The sequence below is a fragment of the Lissotriton helveticus genome, chromosome 2_1 (assembly GCF_964261635.1).
Source record: "Lissotriton helveticus chromosome 2_1, aLisHel1.1, whole genome shotgun sequence".
Lineage (NCBI taxonomy): Eukaryota > Metazoa > Chordata > Amphibia > Caudata > Salamandridae > Lissotriton > Lissotriton helveticus.
In genome coordinates this window covers 1,189,734,900-1,189,756,691 of record NC_136059.1, presented here as the reverse complement: position 1 = coordinate 1,189,756,691, position 21,792 = coordinate 1,189,734,900, and the positions used below count along the sequence as shown (strand labels likewise).

General features: G+C 44.6%; 1 protein-coding gene across 1 annotated transcript in view; it reads right to left on the bottom strand.

Annotated features, from left to right (window-relative positions):
• LOC144819668 (uncharacterized) overlaps nt 1-21,792 on the bottom strand; it is a 510,454-nt gene that overhangs the window by 329,227 nt on the left and 159,435 nt on the right. Inside the window, exons 3-5 of the mRNA XM_078677472.1 lie at nt 7,179-7,403; nt 6,903-6,970; nt 172-312 (exon numbers count right to left, since the gene is read on the bottom strand). Of these exons, the coding sequence (XP_078533598.1) occupies nt 172-312; nt 6,903-6,970; nt 7,179-7,403 (434 nt within the window). The remainder of the gene's footprint in view (nt 1-171; nt 313-6,902; nt 6,971-7,178; nt 7,404-21,792) is intronic.

Sequence of the window (21,792 nt, the reverse complement as noted above, 5' to 3'; positions counted from 1 at the left end):
CACTGCTTTGCGTGATTTCTGTGGCCCTAGATGTTGAATAGAGAGGCATGCACCTGAAAGAGATACGTCATCTGAGCATTCTTTTCAAAATTAAGCAAGCATTGTCTAGTTTCACCTCGGAGTGACTTTTTGAAGTTGGATGGACAATCAGTGATTATTTGGTATTCTTACCTGGAATTTGCAGACTGGGCACCGGATGCCTTGAGGGTGTTTATTTCCTGGCAGGCCTCTTCTCTGCATGGAGGAAGCGCTCGTAGACCGCGGGGAAGTAGACCCAGCACGGTGGGTGGGACAATTCTTTGAGGGTTCCTCCTGTGGAAAAATGAAGCATTCAGGGGCAGTATCTCTTAAATCCGAAGGGTGATGCTGCAGAAGGTATAATTTATTATGCCGTATTTCACTGTCTTACTAAATTTATCACAAAACATATCATGTCCAATATGCCAGAAATGTTTTCTGAAAAGTCGTCAGTTCATCAGAAAGGTACAAGGGAATCTAGCTTTCCACTCCAGCAGATAGTTAAATAATTTCTACTGGGTCCAGTTGCGGCACATGTCGTTTTGGACAGTGGATATAATGTTCAGCAGACAAAATAAGAAAGCTTTACTGCTAAATAAACATACCATTTTGAATTAATAAACACCAGTAACAACAATAAAAGCTATTAGGAGGCGGTTTCAAGCTGCAAATGGCATTTTTGTCTAAATAGTTGTACATAAGATGTGCAAAACCCACAATTCAGGAACTCGAACCAGTGGTTAAAGGAAATTCCCACCAGGGTCAGCATTTTTTCCCAGATATGGGGTCAAATGAATGTAGATGCATTTTGGGACCACTTTTCTTTTTGTGTAAACATTTAGAGCCTTATTTTGATTTGGCTGACATTATACGCTATCAAAACATTATATCCCGTCTGCCATATTACAAATACAATAATGCATTGGTAATATCGCAGACAGGACATCCGTCATCATGCTTGTCACAGAGTGTCCAGTCTGCCAAACTCTAAATCAGGCACTTTGTCTGTAATTGAAACGGCTGTCGGAGCAAGTTATTTCTTCTGCTGTCTTCGTTTTAAACATGTGGCCAAATGCTAAACTTCATATAGGTAATTGATCATTTTTTGTAAAACAATTTGTTTAAAAGTGTGCCTTAATTTTGATATGTTATGTTAATGGCATTTATTCCCCGCGCGGCTACTCTGAGAAGTGTCCTGTTGTGAGCCTAAGAGGTAGACTGACAGCTTCTGTCGAGAATTATCTGAAGAGGAATGTCTTCAGAGTCTTCCTGAAAATACTCGAGGAGCGGACACCACGAAGTTCCAACAGAAGCTCATTCCAAGACATAGCGCCTAGATGGACCGGAGAGCTGCCACCGGATTTCTGTTTGCAGGCCCTCGGGACAATCACCAGACATGTATTAGAAGAGGGAAGCTGCCTGGCAGGGGAATAGAACCCGAATCTGGATTGAAGGTAGGCTGGGCCATGGCCATAAAATGTGCACCGTCACATGGACCTTGAACTTCACCCTAATAACCGCTGGAAGCCAGAAGTAGGTGGGCGGGCAAATCGACATTGAGAGCATTGGCATAATCTATGCGGGAGGTTATCAGAGCTTGGATAACCGTTTTTCTAGCATAGATGGGGAGCATTGGGAGAAACGTTTTGAGAGATTTTAGTATGCTGAAACAGGAGCCCATTAACTTTTTGATCTGCGGACCAAAAGAAAGTTTATCATCAAACCAAATGCCCAGGTTTTTTACCGGACCGTCATGGGGGGAAGGTAGAGGGAACTCATCTGGCAAGAAAGAGCGCCAGAGCTGCGTGGAGCAGTTCCCAAAGAGGAGAACAACATTAGTTACTTACCTGTAAACTGTGGTTCTCCAGTATTGGTGTCTTTCATAGATTCACATGCTTGAATATTCCCCGTCGTCGAAGTGGGAGTCCCACGGTACATAAAATAGTAGTAAAATATATAAACATATATACATATAGAAAATATATAATTATACATATACATATGAAACATAATACGTATAAAGTATAGAAATAAAGTTAAAAGTACCATAGAACTAAACAGGCCCATAGAAGCCTTAAAGGGAGAATTCACTTTAGTAACATATCAGAGTCATTATAATAGACCGCATTCCAGCCAATCAGGCAGCAGCACCCTCTAGAACCTTCTCCTCAGAAGCTCAGGCCCTCAGATTTTCTACCGCACGTCGTGTGAAGGGAGTCTCCCTGAGCTCTGCTCAGTTTTTGCCTACTTTCATTGCTACTTCAACTCTTAAGATGTCTTCAACTAAAAAATCTTTATTCAGGCCATGTTCCTCTTGTGGAAAGCTTCGCCTTTTTCATGAAGATCCTCCCAGTAAGTGCATTTACTGTCTTTACCTGGATCATGAGGTAAAGAACTGTAAGTTCTGCAGGACTTTCTCTTCCAAGACTTTGAAAGACAGAGAGGCCCGTCTCCTTCTACAGAAGTTGAAGACTTCGGAAAATCCACCTTCTGATGTGGAGAGCATGTCTTCATTCCATTCTAAGGCCTCTCTTAAGCGTGGGTCAAAGACAGAGATGCCTTCTCCTTTTCTGAAGAAAAAGAGGCTCGTCGACGTCTCTAAAACTGTCTCCCCACGGGATCTGCCAGCCTCTACGGCTACGGGACCTGGTTCTCTGGCGTCGCAGTCCCAAGCTGTGCCCTCGTCATCAAAAACGGGCGCCGGCTTGTCGACAGGCTCGTCGACGCGTCCGTCACTACTATTTTATGTACCGTGGGACTCCCACTTCGACTACGGGGAATATTCAAGCATGTGAATCTATGAAAGACACCCCTAATACTGGAGAATCTCTGTTTTGTCTGCGTTGCATTTAAGTTGGGCTTCAGCCGAACAATGAAAAACAGCAGAGAGACAGGTTTTAGCCTGGGAGAGGTTGGACCCGCTGGACTTGTCCCAGGAAAACAGCAGCTGAGTATCGTCAGCATATACAAGATAACTTTAGCCCCACAATCTTGGGCTAACTGAAAAAGTGGTGACATATAGATGTTAAATAAAAGTGGGCTAGGTATAGAGCCCTGAGGAACACAGTATTTAAGGCTTAGTGAGAGGCTGCAAAAGGAGGGGCGCAGACCTGCTGGGATCTATCCACCAAATATGATTCACACCACCTCCAGGCTAGACCGTCTACTCCAAGAGTCCGAAGACAGGACAGTAGAAGAGCACGGGGGACCATATCGAATGCCGCAAAGAAATCCAACAACACCAGGGCATCCCTGTTACCCGCATCTAGGGACTCCCGAATAGCTTCTGATGTTTAGACCAGCGCTTACTCCGTGCTATGCCGGGTTCAGAAGCCAGATTGAGCAGGGTGGAGAAGTTTAAATCTCTCAATAAAGCCATGCAGTTGAGTATTAACCTGTTTTTCAAGAATTGTGGACACTGCCGGAAGAAGTGAGTTAAGACGATAGTTGGAGGGTAGAGAGGGGTCTAGAGACTGTTTCTTGAGAAGAGGAATGATCATGGCCTGCTTCCAGTCCACAGGAACCTTGCCGGAGGATAGGGACAAATTAAGAAGCATTTTAAAAGCCAGGTTGATGATTCCAGCTGCATCAACAAGCAGCTTGGGTGGGCAAGGATCCTTAGGAGAGCCTGATTTAAGAGACTTAAGTGCCACTAGAGACTCCTGTAAATAAATGGCCTCAAGAGTCTTAAATTTATATTGCGGGATCGGGTCCTTAGAGCTAGAGCTAGAGAGGGCAGTCGCTGTCTTCTGAAGGTTAGTGGTGTTGAAGTTAGCTTGGATAAGTCTGATCTTATCCGTGAAGTGGTCAGCCAATACCTCACACCAATCTTGCGAGGCCATTATGGCTCGACTCTCGGCTTTGGAGGAGTTGAAGTATTTCATAATGGAAAAAATGTCTCTGGCATTGTTGGCCTACCAGGCGATATGCTCCTCATAGTGTTGACTTTTTTTTTTTAGAGATGGCAGCATAGTACACCTTTTGAGCATTTTTAAGATCCTCTTTGTCAGATGGGCTATACTTATGTCTCCATTTATGTTCAAGCTGCTTACATTTTTGTCTAAGTAGCCTGAGTTGGCAGGAAAACCAAGGCTTGGACAGAGATTTCCTGCCGCCTTTCACACAGAAAGGAGGGGACATTTGATCGACCGCACCATTGAGCCAGGAGTGGTAGCTGCCTAGGGCCTCCTCAATATCACCTGAGAGCACAGGGATGGACCCAGCCAGTACCTCTTTAAATTCCCTAGGATTAATCCTATTAACAGCTCTCCCCTGAGAGGTAAAGGTCTGACTGCTATGAGAATTTAATGAGAAAATGGTCTAGTCAAATAACAAGGAGGGGAGGTTAAGTCAAAATCAGCAAATTGGAGCAAACAAGATCCAGTATATGCCCACCATTGGTGGGTAGGACGAGTAACCCCATTGCTTAAGGTATACTTGGTCTAAGGAGTCGAGAAGTTCCAAGGCTTCCCGAGTCACTATTGTCAACATGAATGTTAAAATCACCAAGAATTAAAAATTGTGAGTATTGTGGCACAGTGGGGTAATCGCAGTAACCAGGGCTGCAAGGAACGAGCCAGCCGGGCCGGGAGATCGATAGATCAGGACTCCACCCACAGAATAATGAGGGGAAGCTTTGATACAGAAACCAAGAGCCTCTGCATCCGCAAACTCATTAAGAACATTCTATTAACCACCCCAATCATCCCTTAGTACAATATCTAAACCCCCACCCCGACCTCCCTTGCGATCGAGCCCAATGATTTTAATTCCATCCAGGATGGCCATCTCAGTCACCGGACTGGAGTCACTTGATAACCAGGTTTCGGTGATAAATAGAAGGTCAAGAGGTTCATCGGTGAGTAGGTCAAAGATATTCGGCCTATGCTTAGATACAGAGCAGGAATTGATCAAAGATGCTCTCAGCGTGTAAGTATGCAGATTGCCTTGAGTCTGTCCTCCAGGAGACAGCGATGGAGTGTAACTCGGGGCTAACCTAAAAGAACATAAGCTGCAGCTCCTGGCGTCTACCTCTGAGAGGTCCCAGTTATCGTCACAGCAGCTCTTATTGGAGCAATTGGTAGGCTTGAGGATTCAATTTTTTAACACAAATAAAAAATGTCCAGTTTTAACTACGTAGTTTCACAGAATTTGGCTTGGAGGCACTGTGCTTGTTTCTCTGCGTTCTGGGACAAAATTCACAAATCTCTACCAATGCTGGCTGACCAATATTTTGAAATTAAAATCCCTGACAGGGTTTGGCTTAACACACGTTACCTTGATGGTATGGGCCAGGTGCCGGAGCCACTGATGTTTAAAAAAACTGAAATTACCAGGTTGGTGCGAAGACTATTTTCTTTTAAACTAATATATATTCCACACAGTTACGACTAAATTGTGGTTCTCCTCAATACAGTATTATTCTTAGGAAATGCAACACATTTTTTAAATTAATTAATGTCCCTTTGGCTCATGGTAAACTTGCGTGCACTGAAAGATGACAGTCTTCAAAAGGACCTGGAATCTCTGCAGCTACTTTAAGTATCATGCATTTAACGCCTGCTTTTAAAAGGCCACAACATAGAAAGAACTAAGGGGTGATTTAACGCCTAGCAGATTGGAGATATCTGCCAAAAATGGTCGGGTATCCCCTCCTCCCTTTATTTTTAGATCGGACAGATAGGACACCTGTCATTTTTTGCTGGAGGTCCAGCACCTGCCAAGCTCTGAATAACGTCCCTCTGCTCCCTAGATTCCTTGTGGGCTGTCACCATACTCCGAATCACACTCTTCCGATCCACAGGCCTTGTGAATGAGGAGGGTCCCACTCCAGAGACAGGATACTCCAGTTTAGATATAATCCAATGCAAGCCCTCCCACCCTAACTGAGCCACAAGGGGGTGGCATACCCAGCATCGTCCGGACCATTCAGAAGCCTCCACCGGACCGAAGGCTGCTTTGACAAATGTCAAACTGAAAGAATTCAAAATAGGTGAAATTATATTAATATTAGATATATTGTTTCTCCTCCTTACTCCTAGGTATTACCAGTGATGTAGGTGACCAGCTGGCTCTCTAGGGAGGACTTAGCAGGGTAGAGGTTTATTTATATTTATCTTTTGTGAAGAAAGGTGCAATACCACACCCACGGCGTAATGGTATACACTACTGGTGTGTGTTATGGTAGAGGAAAAGCCATAAAAGTAATAATGATGGTTCAAGATAGTAGCCATTTAAAATGCATAGAAGGAGATCATTTATCAGATTTGTTTTTTTGTTAGCTTTGTTTTTATTTGCCTGTTTAAAGCAATATTCCTAAGAGGTGACCCCTTATGTGGCCTTCGCTGTTGGGGATCCTGGCATATGAATAAGTTCTCGGTGCATGATCAGCTTAATAGTATACAGGGCATTCTCTATCAAATACTCTCTCTATTACCTAGCAGCTGCGACTCTGCACCCTGAAATATACCCTAAGGTAGAGAAGGGGTCCATCAAGAGGGCAGAAAATGACACCAGATAGCAGAAATGGACTTGCTTCTGATAATCATTGAATCCTGGACAGGAAAAACAAGAGGGTGCGGAGTATACTAGCCAAGTTGTGGCGCCCACTATACGTGGATGGACTGAATTGCAGCATACATAATACCCGGTTTCCTTTATTCAGGCGAGACCTGTATCATGCCATGGATTGGGACAAGGAAGATGTATATACGAGTTTAGTAAATACATTATTTAACAACACATTAACAAACTGAACCAGGGGAATGGAGAATGTGATGGATAATCTATGAAATAGTTTTTCTCCAATATTCGTTTGTGGAAGGAAATAAGATTTTGAATCTTAATATAGGAAACTTAAAAAGCATTGAGGGAATGTTGCAAACCTCTGATTTGTCTCTAGGTTTTGCCCCGTCAAGCAATTGCCGTCGTTCATGTTTCAAAGGCTCTAGCTCTAGAATGATAAAAAAAAAAACTATTCATATTAAATTGCAAAGACAGCTTTCAGAGACAGCGTACATTCTCAGCGGTTGCAGAACGAGGTAAAGCATGCAGAGCAGTCACACAAAAGACACGTTCCTGGAAGAGGGTGGAGAGGCCACTGAACCCTAATGCCCTCCAGTCAAGCCCTACTGACTGGCACCAAATGCTTCAGCACTCACGGGAACCAGGCCGCGGTAAGACTCTCCCTCCATCCTGCAGTCTAGGGGTACCCAGAATTGGATGCAGCGGGTTTAGGGTGCCTTCCTGCCCCCTGCCTCTGGAGGGGGGCTGCAGGTATCGCAGTAATAGCTCCCTTTCTCGCGGAGTGAGCTTGGAGACACTATTTGGTCTTCCAGGATGCAAGCCATCATCTTGCACGCTGCAAATCGGAGCATTGTTCAGCCCTGCGTAAAACAAAACGAGGAATTGAAATGTTGCATACAACTATTTTACTGCAGTGATAAGCAAATACAATTTAATGCACTATTTACTGTACAGTGCAGCAGAAATTATGCATTCATTGACGATTGTGTTACATTACAATTACATGTATATATATATATCTTGTATGTTTAGCTCTTGCTACCGCTGGGGAGGCGTGAACATCTACTGCATTCATCCCTCAGCTATCCTCCATCCTTACTACCAATAAAAGCTTGCCAGGAGGGGGATAGGAATGAGGGTAAGATGGAGAATTCTGAACAGTGCTAAATGTGTACAGGTGTCTGCAGGTAGTGCACATGGCACACATTTTTGAGACAGAAATAATTTTTCATCATCAGACCTTGACCAAGAAAAACTGAGAGAAAAGGAGAACGAAGAGTTAGAAAAAGACAGGAAAACAGGGACAGAGAGAAAAAGCAGAGATGAAAAAGAACTTGCGGGAGTGAGCTAAAGAGACAGGAAGTAATAGGTGGTGGAAGATAGAGCCATGAGGTGGGATCAAGATTATGCATTCTTGGTAGTCAGCAACCCCGTCACTTGTCAGAGCCGAAAGTTTGCTGCTATGCACAACTTTGGGCACCTGCACTTATGACTTTTTTGCGCATTAAGCACTGAGAAGAGTACTTGCTTGACGAACACTGGGCCGATATGTTTCTTTGCACTGCAGTTATGAAAGCAGCAGACAAGTTCATGCCCAGTTTTGTTTTAATTGTGAACAAAAAAAGCGGGAAAGACTGCTGGTGTGTGCAACTCTAGGGCAATTGGAGGTCACCTCCGAGGAGGCTGGTAGTAGATTTGCAAATTTTCCACTATCTCATAAAATGTGTTTTGTCATTGCCGTTGCATATTGTGGCAAAAAGGAAACAAAGGGATGCACATTAAAAAAAGCATGGGTAGCAGCAGTGGAGCACTTATTGTGGGAATATAAGGCAAATACTGTCGACAAATATACAGTTTTGCCTGCTATCTCTTAGCTAGAGCTGTATAAAACTCTAAATAAATAAATATTTTCTCAGGATGGCAAACACTAGGCAGGTTACATATTTACTAGCCTATAGCTTTTGCATGTAGTATGCATAGTACAAACCAAGCCAAAAGGCGGCGGATCAATGTATAGGGTCAAAGGCAGATGGGGAGAGGCAAATGGGAAGAGAATGTAGTCTAACGGTAGGGCGGTCAACCGCAAATCTGGGGACTCGGGTTCGAGTCTTGGCAATGACGCTCAACATCCTGAGATTCTTGGCAAATCACTTAATCTCCCCGTGCCTAACAAAAATGAATTTGTCCTTATGTAACACAACTGGTGCACATGTACGCGCTCTAATCCCTGATACCGTTGGGTCAATTTTGCGCTATATAAAACTCTGAGAAAAAAAAAGGCATGTATAGAATCAATGACTGGAAGCTGGGGTCTGGGTACAGAAGTGTACTGTTAATGCACTGTGATATAGCACTCTTTAAAGAGAAGTGTCTTTAAAACTACTAAACTGGTGCAGCACTGGGGCGACCCTAATGGATACAGTGATGTTGTCATGGGAAAATAGATGTCTTTTTGATTTTTTACAATTTTTACTCTTACACTCCGATGGTGAGAGCCATGAGTGACAGTGAGCTCGTCTGTAAAATAAACTGGGGTACTGGTAGTGATGGATTTGTAAATGATGCAGCTTGTTTTGAAGCTCGTGTTTCAGTAGCGTACCAAGGGTGCAAGAAAGGAAAATTGCCCCGTTGACTGCTGCAGAGGGTAGCAAAATATAGCAATTATCAGGGTTCAATGGGCCCCATCAGGGCTCTGGGCCCTGAAGCCACTGCACCCACTGCACCAATGATAACTACACCCGGTGGTGTGCGCTGCACGGGGAACCAATGGAGTTCCTTGACGATGAAGGTGATGGGATATTACTTCAGACCTGAAGACGTGGTGCTGTGGCTTGTAGGATACCATTAAGGGGGCTAATGTGGAGTCTGGAGATATTATTTTGGCTCACTTGAAACACTGGCAAATAAGGTTGTTTGTTAAACTTTACATAAATGCAACGCAGGCACATTTTCTTAACATAAACTCTATTGGCATGTCCGATTCATAAAGCTGAAACAAAAAACTAAGAAATTGCCTCCCTTATGATTACTTTGCCTGGAACTGATTTTTGTTTTTTTAAGGGTTTCAAAATATCTATACAAATTCTACTATTCAAAGGAGAGAGACCAGTTGTGTGATGAAACCTAAGTACAAGGGATAGGTGCCTAGCATACTTCCAGCTCTGTTTTCCTTTAAATAAAAAGTTAATGCGGGTAAAAGCAGGAAGCAAAAAATTAATTTAAAATGATTTAAAATGCAATACATCTGGTAGTATGCACTACCCCAATTGTGAGGCTGCATATGCCTACGTAACTGAGGACATCCATCTCTATGTACCTCTATACTGATCAGTATCCTGCCATGCTGAACTACTACTGTGGGTTCCTTCGTGCTCTGCTTTGGGATGGGAATGCCAGTGCATGATTTGCTGTAAGTGAACATGCATGTGAGTCTCTGGAATTCTTTTGTACTTTTACATTGGTGTCAGCTCGCTCGACCATCATGCATGTGCACCGAGAACCCCGAAGTAAGGTACTATGACCCACAGTGCTATGTAGCTGGAGTGGCGCACCAAGTATGCCTTCCTTTGTAAGTGTGTCTGCAGTCGGCTTACAGGGCTGGCTGGGTGTACTCCTAGTTGCATGAAAAGTTTTTTTCCCCCGATCCCTGTGTGGACAAGTGGCATCGTGGCCTCGCTGGAAAAATTGTTTGTTCTGATCATTTCAGCTGGCTTCTGTGCTATATTCCTGTGTGTGTGAGTGTAGTGGAAGTGTGGAGCAAGCACAAGGCGACGATGGACGGAGCACTGAAACTTTTCAGACACTCGCCCCAAGTCACTGATCTGGTTTGAATCCATCATCGTTCTTTAGCTCACTTCGCCACCTCAATTAAGACCCTGCTATATGCAAATCAGTACCCTGTGCCTCATGGGAACAGTCCAGCCCGAACTGCCAAGCCACGTCTTCCCTGAACCAGAAACAAGAATCCTGGGGTCGTTCTCTGGGTAACACCCTTCATCAGCCAGGCTAGCTTGAATATAGTGGCAAAGTGAGAAAGATACCTACTACTTGGCATACCCTGCCAACTTAGGGTGAACAAATCAAACACAAGGAGATGATGAACGGAGCGCTGAAACTTTTCAAACACTCACTCCCAGTCACAGATCTGGGTTGAATCCATCATCATTCTTTAGCTCACTTCACCACGTCAGTTCAGAACCAGCTATATGCAAACCAGTCTTGACTCTGTGCCTCATGGGAACAGTCCAGCTCGAACTGACAAGCCAGGTCTTCCTTGAAACGGAAACAGTTTGGGACCAGTTTCTGGGTAACACCCTTCATCAGCTAGGCTAACTTGAATCCAGTGGCAAAGTGATCAAGGGACCCACGTCTGGGCATCTACTCAATTCCTCAGTATGAGTCTGTATACAAAATGGAGCTGGGAGAGCCTGCCAGACTAACACAGTGTTGTATTACTCTCATCCCTCAAGCTTGGAAAGCGCCATACTATGAGGTGTTGGAGGAGGGAGACAGGGTTCTCTTTAGAAATGCAGCAGCAACCTACTGCTGAGTTCTACCCGTTTGCTCCTGACTGGAGCACCGTCATTAGTTTAGATGAGAAATGTTGGGTCTGTAGACAACCATCTGATGGAGCAAGGTTTCGCAAAAATGAAACCTGCTCGAATTGAGTACCCCTACAATACGTACTAACAATAAGTAGATATAGTAAACTAACGTACACCTAACATAAACATGGGGAAATAGCGTTGCGCATTCCTGAACTAACACGTAAATGAATAATAATGTAATAACTTTGTGGTTTAGAAGAAATGACATGAATAGGCCGCATGTGATCCAGTATTTTGCCCTTTGCTTCATGCTATAAAGTAATGATTAATGCTGCTTTTCGCGCTAAGCTTATGCTAGGTGATCTTAATGGGAAGTAGTGAATTTTCATTTCTATTTACTTTAGTTTGCTGAATGGAGACGCCATATTATTTAACTTGGCTATGGTGGGAGGGGGGAGCTGTTAGGAGTGAGTTTCTTCTGCCATGAGGAGAAAAAAGATGTACTGTGCACTGCAGAGGACATGAAGGAGTGAATGCCAGTGTGTCAGTCACCTGCCAACTACTTTACCCGAGCGGGGGACTGAAGATGTTCACTGCGAATACCTTTAATTCACATATAAATAATGTAAATTTTTCTAACTTATGTGGGAAGCGTGCCAATAAGCTGAGATTCAGACCATGGGAACTGTTGTACACAATAAAGTTGTTGAATAAAGGTAAAGTCATGGTAGCGTGACAACGCCACCTCCTCAGCCCACCAATCCCTGTGCGAGTTAGAGGGTAAAATGCAACATTTGAGGGATGGACATGTCAATTTAGACTACAGCTAGGGTGCCTTTAGGGGTGTGGTTGGAAAAGCTTAGGCTGACAGGAGAGAAGATGGGAGATGCGTCGCTGTCCATCGGCTTGCAGAGAGGCCTCGCTGGTCTTGTCTTGTCTGGTTCCTCTCCTTATATCTTGTGTTTTCTGATTCCTTATTGGGGAGCCTCCATCATCTCCTGGGTCCAGGGGATGGTTTTCTCTACAGACCGATAGGTTTGTATTTAGTCTATATCGTTCTCAGAATCTCAGCATTGACGTCGTTGTCTCTGAAACTTTTGTCTCGCTACCTATCACCTCCGTCAACAATATATTAAAATGCATTATTTTAGATGAACCTATTGTCTCTTCATCTATTCCTCCGTTAGGTATATTATTATCTGGCATAATTATTTGCTGAAACTTTTGTCTCTTACTCTATCCACTCCTTCATTGCATAATGTCATTGCATAATGAGTCTGTACAAAATGCATAATTTCTCTTGTCATGGTATTCGATGTTTGTAATTGTGACCTAATGCAGATTAGCATTTACCTTTAAATTTGAGATAAAAGTTTGTTATTAACCTTACCGAGAGTCTGTATTAATTTTGACTAAATGGTTGTTAAGTTAGTAGTTATCATTTCCATTAACTATTCAACTAATTGGTCCATCGACCAAGTCGAAGGAAAGTTGATATCAAGATTAGTTAGTTAACTGATGTCCACAAGGGACCTATAAAAAGAAACATTTGATTAAACAAACAAATTGACCCAGCGCATCAGGGATACTGGGTGAATGTGTATGGGCCATTGTAGTGTTGTTGTTGAGTATCAATCCCTGATCAATATTTGGAATTGGCGCAGGATCATATTATAGGTCTGACCTTTGTGGCCAGGGCCTTCCCTTTGCCCCACAATAGGAGGGTGGATTTAAAAGTGATCGCTGCTATCTCCTTTGGGCCAGTTTTTAAGAGTGTTGTGGGAGAGAGCTTCCCAGCCCCACCAGTCCTTCCTGCCTGCTGTTACCTGGAAGACATAGATCTTGCCTGACTTGCCTGAAAGCCAATACATCAAAATAGTGCAGCTGCCAAACTGTTTCTAGAAAGACAGCACAGGAAGTGGCTGGAACGTTCAATGTATATTCCAGGACTTCTTATTGACTCATTTCAGCAATCCAGGTAATACAGATCTGCCCCATTCAGTAGAGTCACCTATAGTGCAGGTGGGAAGAAACACTGTAAGACAAACCACTCAACTCTAGAAAGACCACCCAGAGATGTCACCGATGTGGGCTGGAAGGAGCATCTGATACAGCCTAATCATTCCACATTTGCTGTCGTATACCCCCACAGAATATATTAATTCAGCTAATACACTTGTTTAGAAACATTACTCTTTTCTTATAGTAGATGGCATTTGGTAGAAATTGAACAGTATTGTGTTTTAGTGAGGATAAATTACAAGAACAATCATTGGCTGGACATTCTAGCAATTGGGGGATTATTGTGTGCATTGTTGAGTTCTGACTCTCTAGTGCCAAGCACCTTCATGAGTAAGCCCTAGCTGGCTCCTCCACGTATCTTGTGAGTTTTAGGTGCTAGCGGGGTGTACCTGGTGCTCAGTTTCCAAGGGGTGTGGAAAGTCAGGATTTGGCACACCACTGGTGAACAGTCTAAAATCAACCCTCCCGGTTGGGACCCACTAACCTGCATTTTCTGAGACCCCGGAACTAAATCTGATTGTTTCAACCCCACTCCTACCCTGTTTTGCCTGATGCAAAGCTATCCTAGTACTGAGATGATCCAAGCTCTCACAGCGCATCTGACCTGCCCATGCAAGTATATCCTGGAATGAGATACTCAACAAGATATCACTAAAGAGCTCTGTACTGATCGGCGCCTTGTACAGCTTCTTCTGGACATGAGACATCCACCGAGCTCTCAAAATGTACCTCTAATCCGAGATGCCAAATACAAAGCTACCCTACTACTTAGACATCCACCTGTCCTACCCCCAGGCAAAGCTCTCCTAATATCAGCATACCAATCTGACATACCCCATGCAAATCAATTCTAGTCCTGAGATGTCCAGCTGACCTGCCCCATATTAAGCCGTCCTAGTCACGCGACAACCCGAGTTCTCAGAATTTATCTGATCTGACCCTCACAAAGGTGTCCTAATAAACAATTGACCTGAGCTCCCCCAATGCATCTGACCTGGTCCACTCAAAGTTGTCCTAGTATGTGCCCACCAACCTCTCACAGTGCACCTCAGCTGCCCATCTTACCTCACCGTGTCGAACAGGCCGGCGTGCGTGGGTCTGCACTCAGCTGGTTCAAATCTTTCCTGACTGACCGTACTCAGGCGGTTAGGCTTGGGAACTTCACGGCCCCCAAGCATGTCCCTACTTGCGGGGTTCCTCAAGGTTCTTCCCTGTCCCGCTTCTATTTAATTTATATCTCAAGCCCCTACTACATTCTCTCAAAAACAGAAAGGTCATAATATTTAATTATGCTGACGATCTGCAATTAATATTCCCATTGGACTCCCCGGACTCTGTTTTTGAATTTCAGGCCACCATGCTGCATATTTAGCGGTGGATGGATGAGAATCACCTGAAACTCAACCCAGGAAAGACAGAGCTGGTGCTTCCAGGAAAAAAGCGAGGGCAGTTGGGGCCCGCACTTCTGGCCAATGGAACTAGGGCCTCCTTCCTCGCCCTCTCCCTCGGTGAAAAGTCTTGAGATTATTATCAACTCAGATCTCTCACTCAGAGGTCAGGTGGGAGCTGTGATCTCTTCTAGCTTCCATCAACTGCGCAAAATCAAAAAAACTGCCCACCTGCTGATCCACTCGGCACTCATACAGGTGGTGCTTGCATTGGTCCTCTCTCGGCTGGACTTTTCGAATTCCATCTACCTTGGATTAATAAGGCGCTTGCAGATTGTTCAGAATCAAGCGGCCCGACTCGTTTATAAACAGCCTAAATGGCGCTCGGCAAGACCACTGCTGGCCGATCTCCACTGGCTTCCTATTGCCCAACGGATTGTATTTAAGGCTGGCTGTGTGGCTTTCAAAGCCCTTCATGTGAAAAGCCCCAGGTTTAATAACAGCATGATCGTGAAGTATGAGCCCACCCGAAATCTCCGATCAGCCCATCTTTATTTACTTACCATTCCCTCTTTCAAACGGAAGCGACAAGGGGGTTGTCGCTTCGCTCATCTTGCCCCAAAAGCCTGGAATGCCCTTCCTTTGACAATCCGAAGCTGTGATAATTTCATGGTGTTCAGGAAAGCTTTAAAGACCTGGCTGTTTAGGCAAGCATCTGTATAGGTTACTCGCCAGCAATTACCCTCACTAATAGCGCCATGAAACCCTTGGGTGCCCGTGCGCTTTAGAAGTTGTTATTAACATAACATAGCATAACATATGGAAGCCTTTCCTAGTTAAGAATCAGATGGAGCAACAGAACACTCACAATGTACCACTGCACTGAACTATCACCTACAAATCTGTCCTGTCAATGAGGCTTCCCCCAAGCTCTCACCGTGCCATCGCACGCTTGTACCAGATAAGAGATGTCCTTAGAGCTGTCATAATGTACGTTTGTCCAACCCATAGAAAACTCAGGATCCCAAGAACTGAATTATTCATATTTCATTTTTATCATGCCCTACCTTTCCCAAGGCTATCCCAGTACTGACATTTCCACCCAGCTCATGCAATATAGCTTCATTTTCAAAGGTAGTATGCACTGGTATCACAGCAATGAGCAATAAGACAAATAAAGAGCTTCACAGTTACATATTTGCATTATGCATTATTAAAATTACACCTGTACTGAGACATCATTCTGGCTGTCTCGCTGTACATCTGCCCTGACTATGATATTCGAGTGTTGAAAATAAGGGTGAGCTCTCAGACATTAATTGTATATTAGCTCACACTTGTGCACAATCCCTACGCTCATCTACCCCAGAGCTCTTACAGGTCCCCATTGTCACAATCCCAGACAGCACTCATATTGTACAGCTATTCATATCTGTAAAGCATGAACATATTACCCCCTTAAGGCGGAGGCTGTCGGGGAGATTATGTGAGCTATTGCCCAGAGTCACATGATGTTGAGCTGAGCAGCAGTCCGCACCGCAGAACTGTGAGTACCGGGCTTCCGAGTCACTGACATCTCAGTAATGAGACATCCAGAGATATTTTACAACGTGCTACTATTCTGATCTGTTTCAAAAGGGGGTGGTGATGGACAGAGTATCGGAGTTAATCAGAACATTCCTACCCAGTCAACAGATCAGTGCTTGATCCATCACCGTTTTTTAGCTCACTGCACCATCCCAGTTCAGAACCTGGCTATATGCAAATTACTATTCTGATCTGTGCCATGCATTTATCACTGGAGTTAGCTTTCTGGGGCTCTCACAATGTACTGCTATCCTTCCCTGGAGCATGGCCTGATATCTGAATAGTGAAACATATACAGAGATCCCTCAATGAAACCTCAGTCCTGATCAGCTCTGTGCACCATTATCACTAAAGTCCGAAGGACCATTACCACCTCAATGACATACATTACCCTAGCTCACACAATATACCTCAATGCCTCTAGCGCACACTTTATGTCTGTACTAAAACATCCGCAAAGCGCTCAAAATGCATCTCTATTTTGAACTGCACCATGTACATCACCACGGCACAGGAACACCCATAGAGCTCTCACAATACGCCTGAAGTGAAATGTGGACCAGTATAATAGTACTGAGTCCCATGCAAATATGTTAAAAGTAAATTTGACTCAGTGTAATCAGGAGGCAAAATGATGTATGCTCCTGTATCTGGATAGATGGTGTAGCTTGTCAATCAACCTGGTGCAGAGACCTGTATTAATTTAATTTTCACATGTTTTATTATCGATAGGATTATCATGCCATCCTTTTCAGATCGATAAAGTAAGTTGGGTAAAATAACACTGAGCTTTATTCACAAAGGTAAATTCGGTTGTAAGGTTATGACCAAATGTAACTATTTTACGCTTGCCAGGAATTAAAAAAGGTATTACTGTCAAGCATAACATATGCACATGTGCAGAGATCTCCATCCGGAGCGTTGAGTTCTCTGCGTCTGTAAATCTATCTCAAAGGGTGAGAAAATGTTAGCCATGGAAGTATCTGAATGCCAACAAACAGGCGTTTGTGGGCTTTCACCAATTCCTCTCATTTCCTTTTCCAGCTTGGAAACAGTAGGGGGCATATTATCAAGGGGGTTTATCTCCGCTTTTTTGGCTTTAAAAGCCAAGAAAGCGGAGATAAAATTATCTCCCTATTACCTAGCTGTCGCTAACACCAGTTAGCGACAGCTAGTAGGAGATAACGACCATCTTGGGCCCCACTTTGCATGTCAGTGATATTTATCACTAATGACATGCAAAGTGGGCGTGCCAAGATGTTAGCGACTGGAAACAGTCGCTAACATCGCTATCTCCTATTACCAACTTTTGGAGATATTCGCGCTAAGCGTGAATATCTCCAAAAACTAACACCTGCCCTGAGCAGTTCTTAGCCATGTTATCCAATGGGAGGTGGATAACATGGCTAAGAGCATTAGCTCGGTAATGCATGAATATCGCGGACTTTTCAGCGATATTCATGCATTGCGGCCGTTTTTTATCGCATTTGCGATAAACCTTGATAATAGCAAGGTTTGTCTGCGATAATTTCTGACGATGCTTAGCGTTAAAAAATTCGTTGCTAAGCATCGTTAGCGATAAATATCGCTTAACGTTGGTAATATGCCCCCAGGATTTTTACTCCAGCCAAGGGCTGGTTTAAATCCTTTGGTGTAAATCCCTTCCCTAGACGTTGAGGGTCATTTTTAACTCCCAGATTTGCTAGGGGTGGAGGAAAACTGTTTTCATCACAGGGAAAAAGAGAAGAAAGTTTGAATTATGAAAGTGGATTCTATTCCCCCTGTGCGGAATTCCCATTACCGAAAACTTCGTACACGAGAAATAGGATACTGACTGCACTGTCACATGACCTTCCCAGTAGTGCACCTGGAAACCTGCACCAGGAGGAGTTTTTTAAGCATACTTTTGTGAACATCTGCACATTTCTGAAAGTTGGAAATGAATGTCCAAGCAGTAGTGCAAATTTCTGCTCCTAAATTCAGGACTTCAGTGAGAATCAGGTCCACCGTTTATTAACCGCTTACATGCAGTGGATGACCAGCTGGCATCCCCTACGTTCCCTTCCTAGCGCAGAAGATATCAACGGTTCGCCCTCTATACCTGAAAAGAAAATTCTCTGGTGAAAGCACTAGAATAATTTTCTTTCAGAAATTAAATTCAAGACGCGAAGGAAGCACTCCCCTTGCTGTCTTAGTTTAATTTATTTTTATTTTTCTGTAACGCCAACACACACAACGCACTGACGTCACAGCAAAACAAAAGTGAAAGCAGACTGTGCTAATGGCATAGTCTGCTTTCACTTTTGATTGGTGTTGGGGGTTGTATAACTCTGCACCTGGAACACAAATCAGCACAGGAGAGGAGGAAGAATTGGTAAGTGAACAATCTCCCCTATCTTTCCCTAGTGGTTCCCAGTTTGGAGATTGGTGCTGGGCATGCAATTCCCAAAGCAGGGATCCACTTCGTTATACCATCAGGGATCACTGACTCTGGGGAGGAGAAGCACCACAGGGCCCATGCCTATGCTCTCTTGGAAAAAATCAGTCTTGTTGCCACACTGAGAAGGCGGATAGGGGGAGCATTATGCTCAGTAGGCATCAGGGACTGCCATATGTATTGTTTTTTGTGTGGAGCACCCCCCAGGAATGGGCCTGCACTCAATCTCAATTCTATGGGCACAACAGTCTTATTGCCTTCAATGAGGGAAGATAGGTGGTGTTTACGCCCAATCTGACTTCTGGGAGGCAGAAAGCTCACTAGACACCATGAAATATTGTTAGTACTCTTTTTGGGGGTGGAGCCATAAAATTCCAAATTGGTTTGATCCGTTCCTGTGGCGAGCATAAGGACCAGCCACACAAGGGAAATACTATTTTTTTGTGAGAAGTGAGGAAACCCTTGGTAATAGGAATTTTGTGGATCTCAGCAGATTCCTGTACTTTCTCTCTCTGAAATGTGAGAAAAATGTATGTTTTTGCCATGGTTTGAGGTCTTAAGGACATTGTGGGTAGGAAAATGCACGTTACACAATCCTGCATGCCTCTAGGTGCCTAGTTTTCAGAAATGTCTGGGTTTGGAAGGTTTCTCTCAGTGGGGCTGAGCTAGAGGCCAAAAGGCACAACTACCCACACTATCAAAAAGCGCTGATTTTCCTGGATGAAATGTGATATCTCCAAGTCATGTTTTGGGGTGGTTTGTCTCATCGGCACTATATACAGCCACACAAGTGGGTACTGTTTCTATCAGACAACTTGTGGAAACACAGAATAGTAGAACATTTGTTATTACCAATTGAATGAATCTTCATTTTTGGCTTTCAAATGGTAAGCCAGTGTCCAAATATTAAGACACTTTGCAAAATACCCTCTGAATCACATGATAGTATGGGTAACCACAAATTCGGAGGTGTACAAATAACCACTGTTCCTAAACTCAAAACCTTGTGCACATTTCAGGAATTCATAGGTTTCCTTCATACCCACTTTCATTCATTGTATTTTACTATGTTATGTTATGTTATGTTAATGGGTGTCTTATATAGCGCACGGCTACTCCAAGGAGTGTCCCGGCGCTTTCTGACCCATGGCTGAAAAGAAAGAAAAGAAGAAGGGAAGTAAGGAGGCAGGGAAAGTACAGATTATTGATTATAGAGCCAAGTTTTCAGGGCTTTTCTAAAGGCCAGCAAATTAGAAAGGCGGCGCAGATCAATGGGAAGTGAGTTCCACAGTTTAGGGGCAAGATGTTTAAAAGAGCGGCCGCCTATCCTGGCTTTACAAATGGGTGGAACAGTTGCCAGGCCGAGAGATTCAGATCTGAGAGATAGGGTAGGCTTATAGAAAAGAAGCCGCTTCTGAATATAGTGGGCACCTACCAAGTGGAGTGCCTTATGGGCCAATGTAAGGGCCTTAAATGTAATCCGCTTCCTAACAGGAAGCCAATGGAGGGAAAGAAGCAACTCCGATGCCCTAGCGTGGCGGGGTAGGCCATAAATGGCCCTAGCTGCAGAATTCTGGACTACCTGAAGTTTGTGCAGGAGGAAGTCAGGCAGACCAAGGTAGAGGACATTGGAGTAGTCGAGCCTGGAGCAAATTAAGGCCTGTACCGTCAACTTCCTGTGGACCACAGGAAGCAGAGGGAGGAATTTGCGCAACATTTTTAACAGGCCATAGCATGTACCGGTGAGACCTGTGATTTGGGATTTAAGTGAAAGGGTATTGTCTATTTTAATCCCAAGATTTTTCGCCACAATGGAGGAGGAAGAGGGTGGTGACATACTCACCGGCCACCATTCCTGACAAGGTGGATCAACCTGACAGCCAAAGAAAAGCACCTCTGATTTGTCAGGGTTGCACTTGAGGCTGCTTCGCTGAAACCAGTCGAAGACAGCCCCAAGGCAGCCACGGATGCTCTCCCCATCGAATTCCACACCCTTTTTGCAGGTGAAGAGAAGCTGGGTGTCGTCAGCGTATGAAATGATCCGGGCACCCATAGACTCCGCCAGTACCGCCAATGGAGTCAAAAAGATGTTAAAAAGGGTCGGGCTGAGCACCGACCCTTGCGGAACTCCGACATCCATCGGCGGCATCTCGGCAGAGTACGGGGGGGCCCAGACTACTTGTCGACGACCCGCTAGGTAAGATCTCAACCAACTCAGCACCGTTCCTCTGAGACCAATCTGTTGAAAATTAGTACGTTTCGGTGAACATTATCTGCGCCATCTTGCCTCTCCCCCTGATGCCACACTTTTGTCGTGCGCGCCCGCCATTTTGTTAGATGCCCCGATCAGAACGAACCCTTTTTGCATGCCGCTGGCCCCTGACATAGCCTTTCGCCTTCACTAAGCCTGCACGCTGACCACCCCCTGCTTGCACCTGCCTTGAGTCATAAACCCCTCTTCGGCGCTGCTCTGCCCCAGGCCCTCATCCTGTTCCCAGCGCGACACCTCCCTGCTTCCCTTTCATGATCTCCGGCCCTTAGATGCAAACCCCCTTTTTCCCCGTGTGCCCGTTTTGTCTTCCCCGTTCCCAGGCCGACACCCAGCTCTGCCGATACCACCCCTTGCCCCTCCCCGTACAATAGAAAGCTTCCCCCATCAAAGGATCCCCGGGTTGATCAAAGCCCCCACTCCATGAGATCCGATCAAACCCCCACATTCCGTGAATCGGCGGAATATCCAGCTGCGTGATACTCATCACCTGTTGTGACTAGGGTGGGGACTTCGACTGTAAATGTGTGTGGGAATGGGCTCAAAGGGAGTTCCGGGAATGTCTTTTTCATACATCAAAGCTTTAACATGAATGTGTAATGTACAATAAAGTCATAAACTTGTGTATAAGAGGCCAGGCCTCAGGGATGCAGTTAGAGCACCTCAGAACGATACCTTCTGTCCGTTTCGTTGTGTTCTCCTCCGGAGAGAATAAAAACCTTGTTTCCTGCCTTCCAGTCTCCAGCGCCTGCCTCTTCAATAGTTTAACTTCTTTGTGGGTTCAAGAGGCGACACCGCTGGGCAATACTTAAGGATCTTATATTCTGGTTGGTAGTGCCCCCCAATTAGTTTCAACAATTGGCGTCCCAAGCGTGGGGCCCATCAGCGACTCGTGGATCCAGTGGGAGAGGTCCCGACGACAGAGTGAACGACTGCAACGATCGGGAGAGCTCTTGCCCAATAGACCCTCGTCTGGCAGCCGATCATCCGAACTTCACT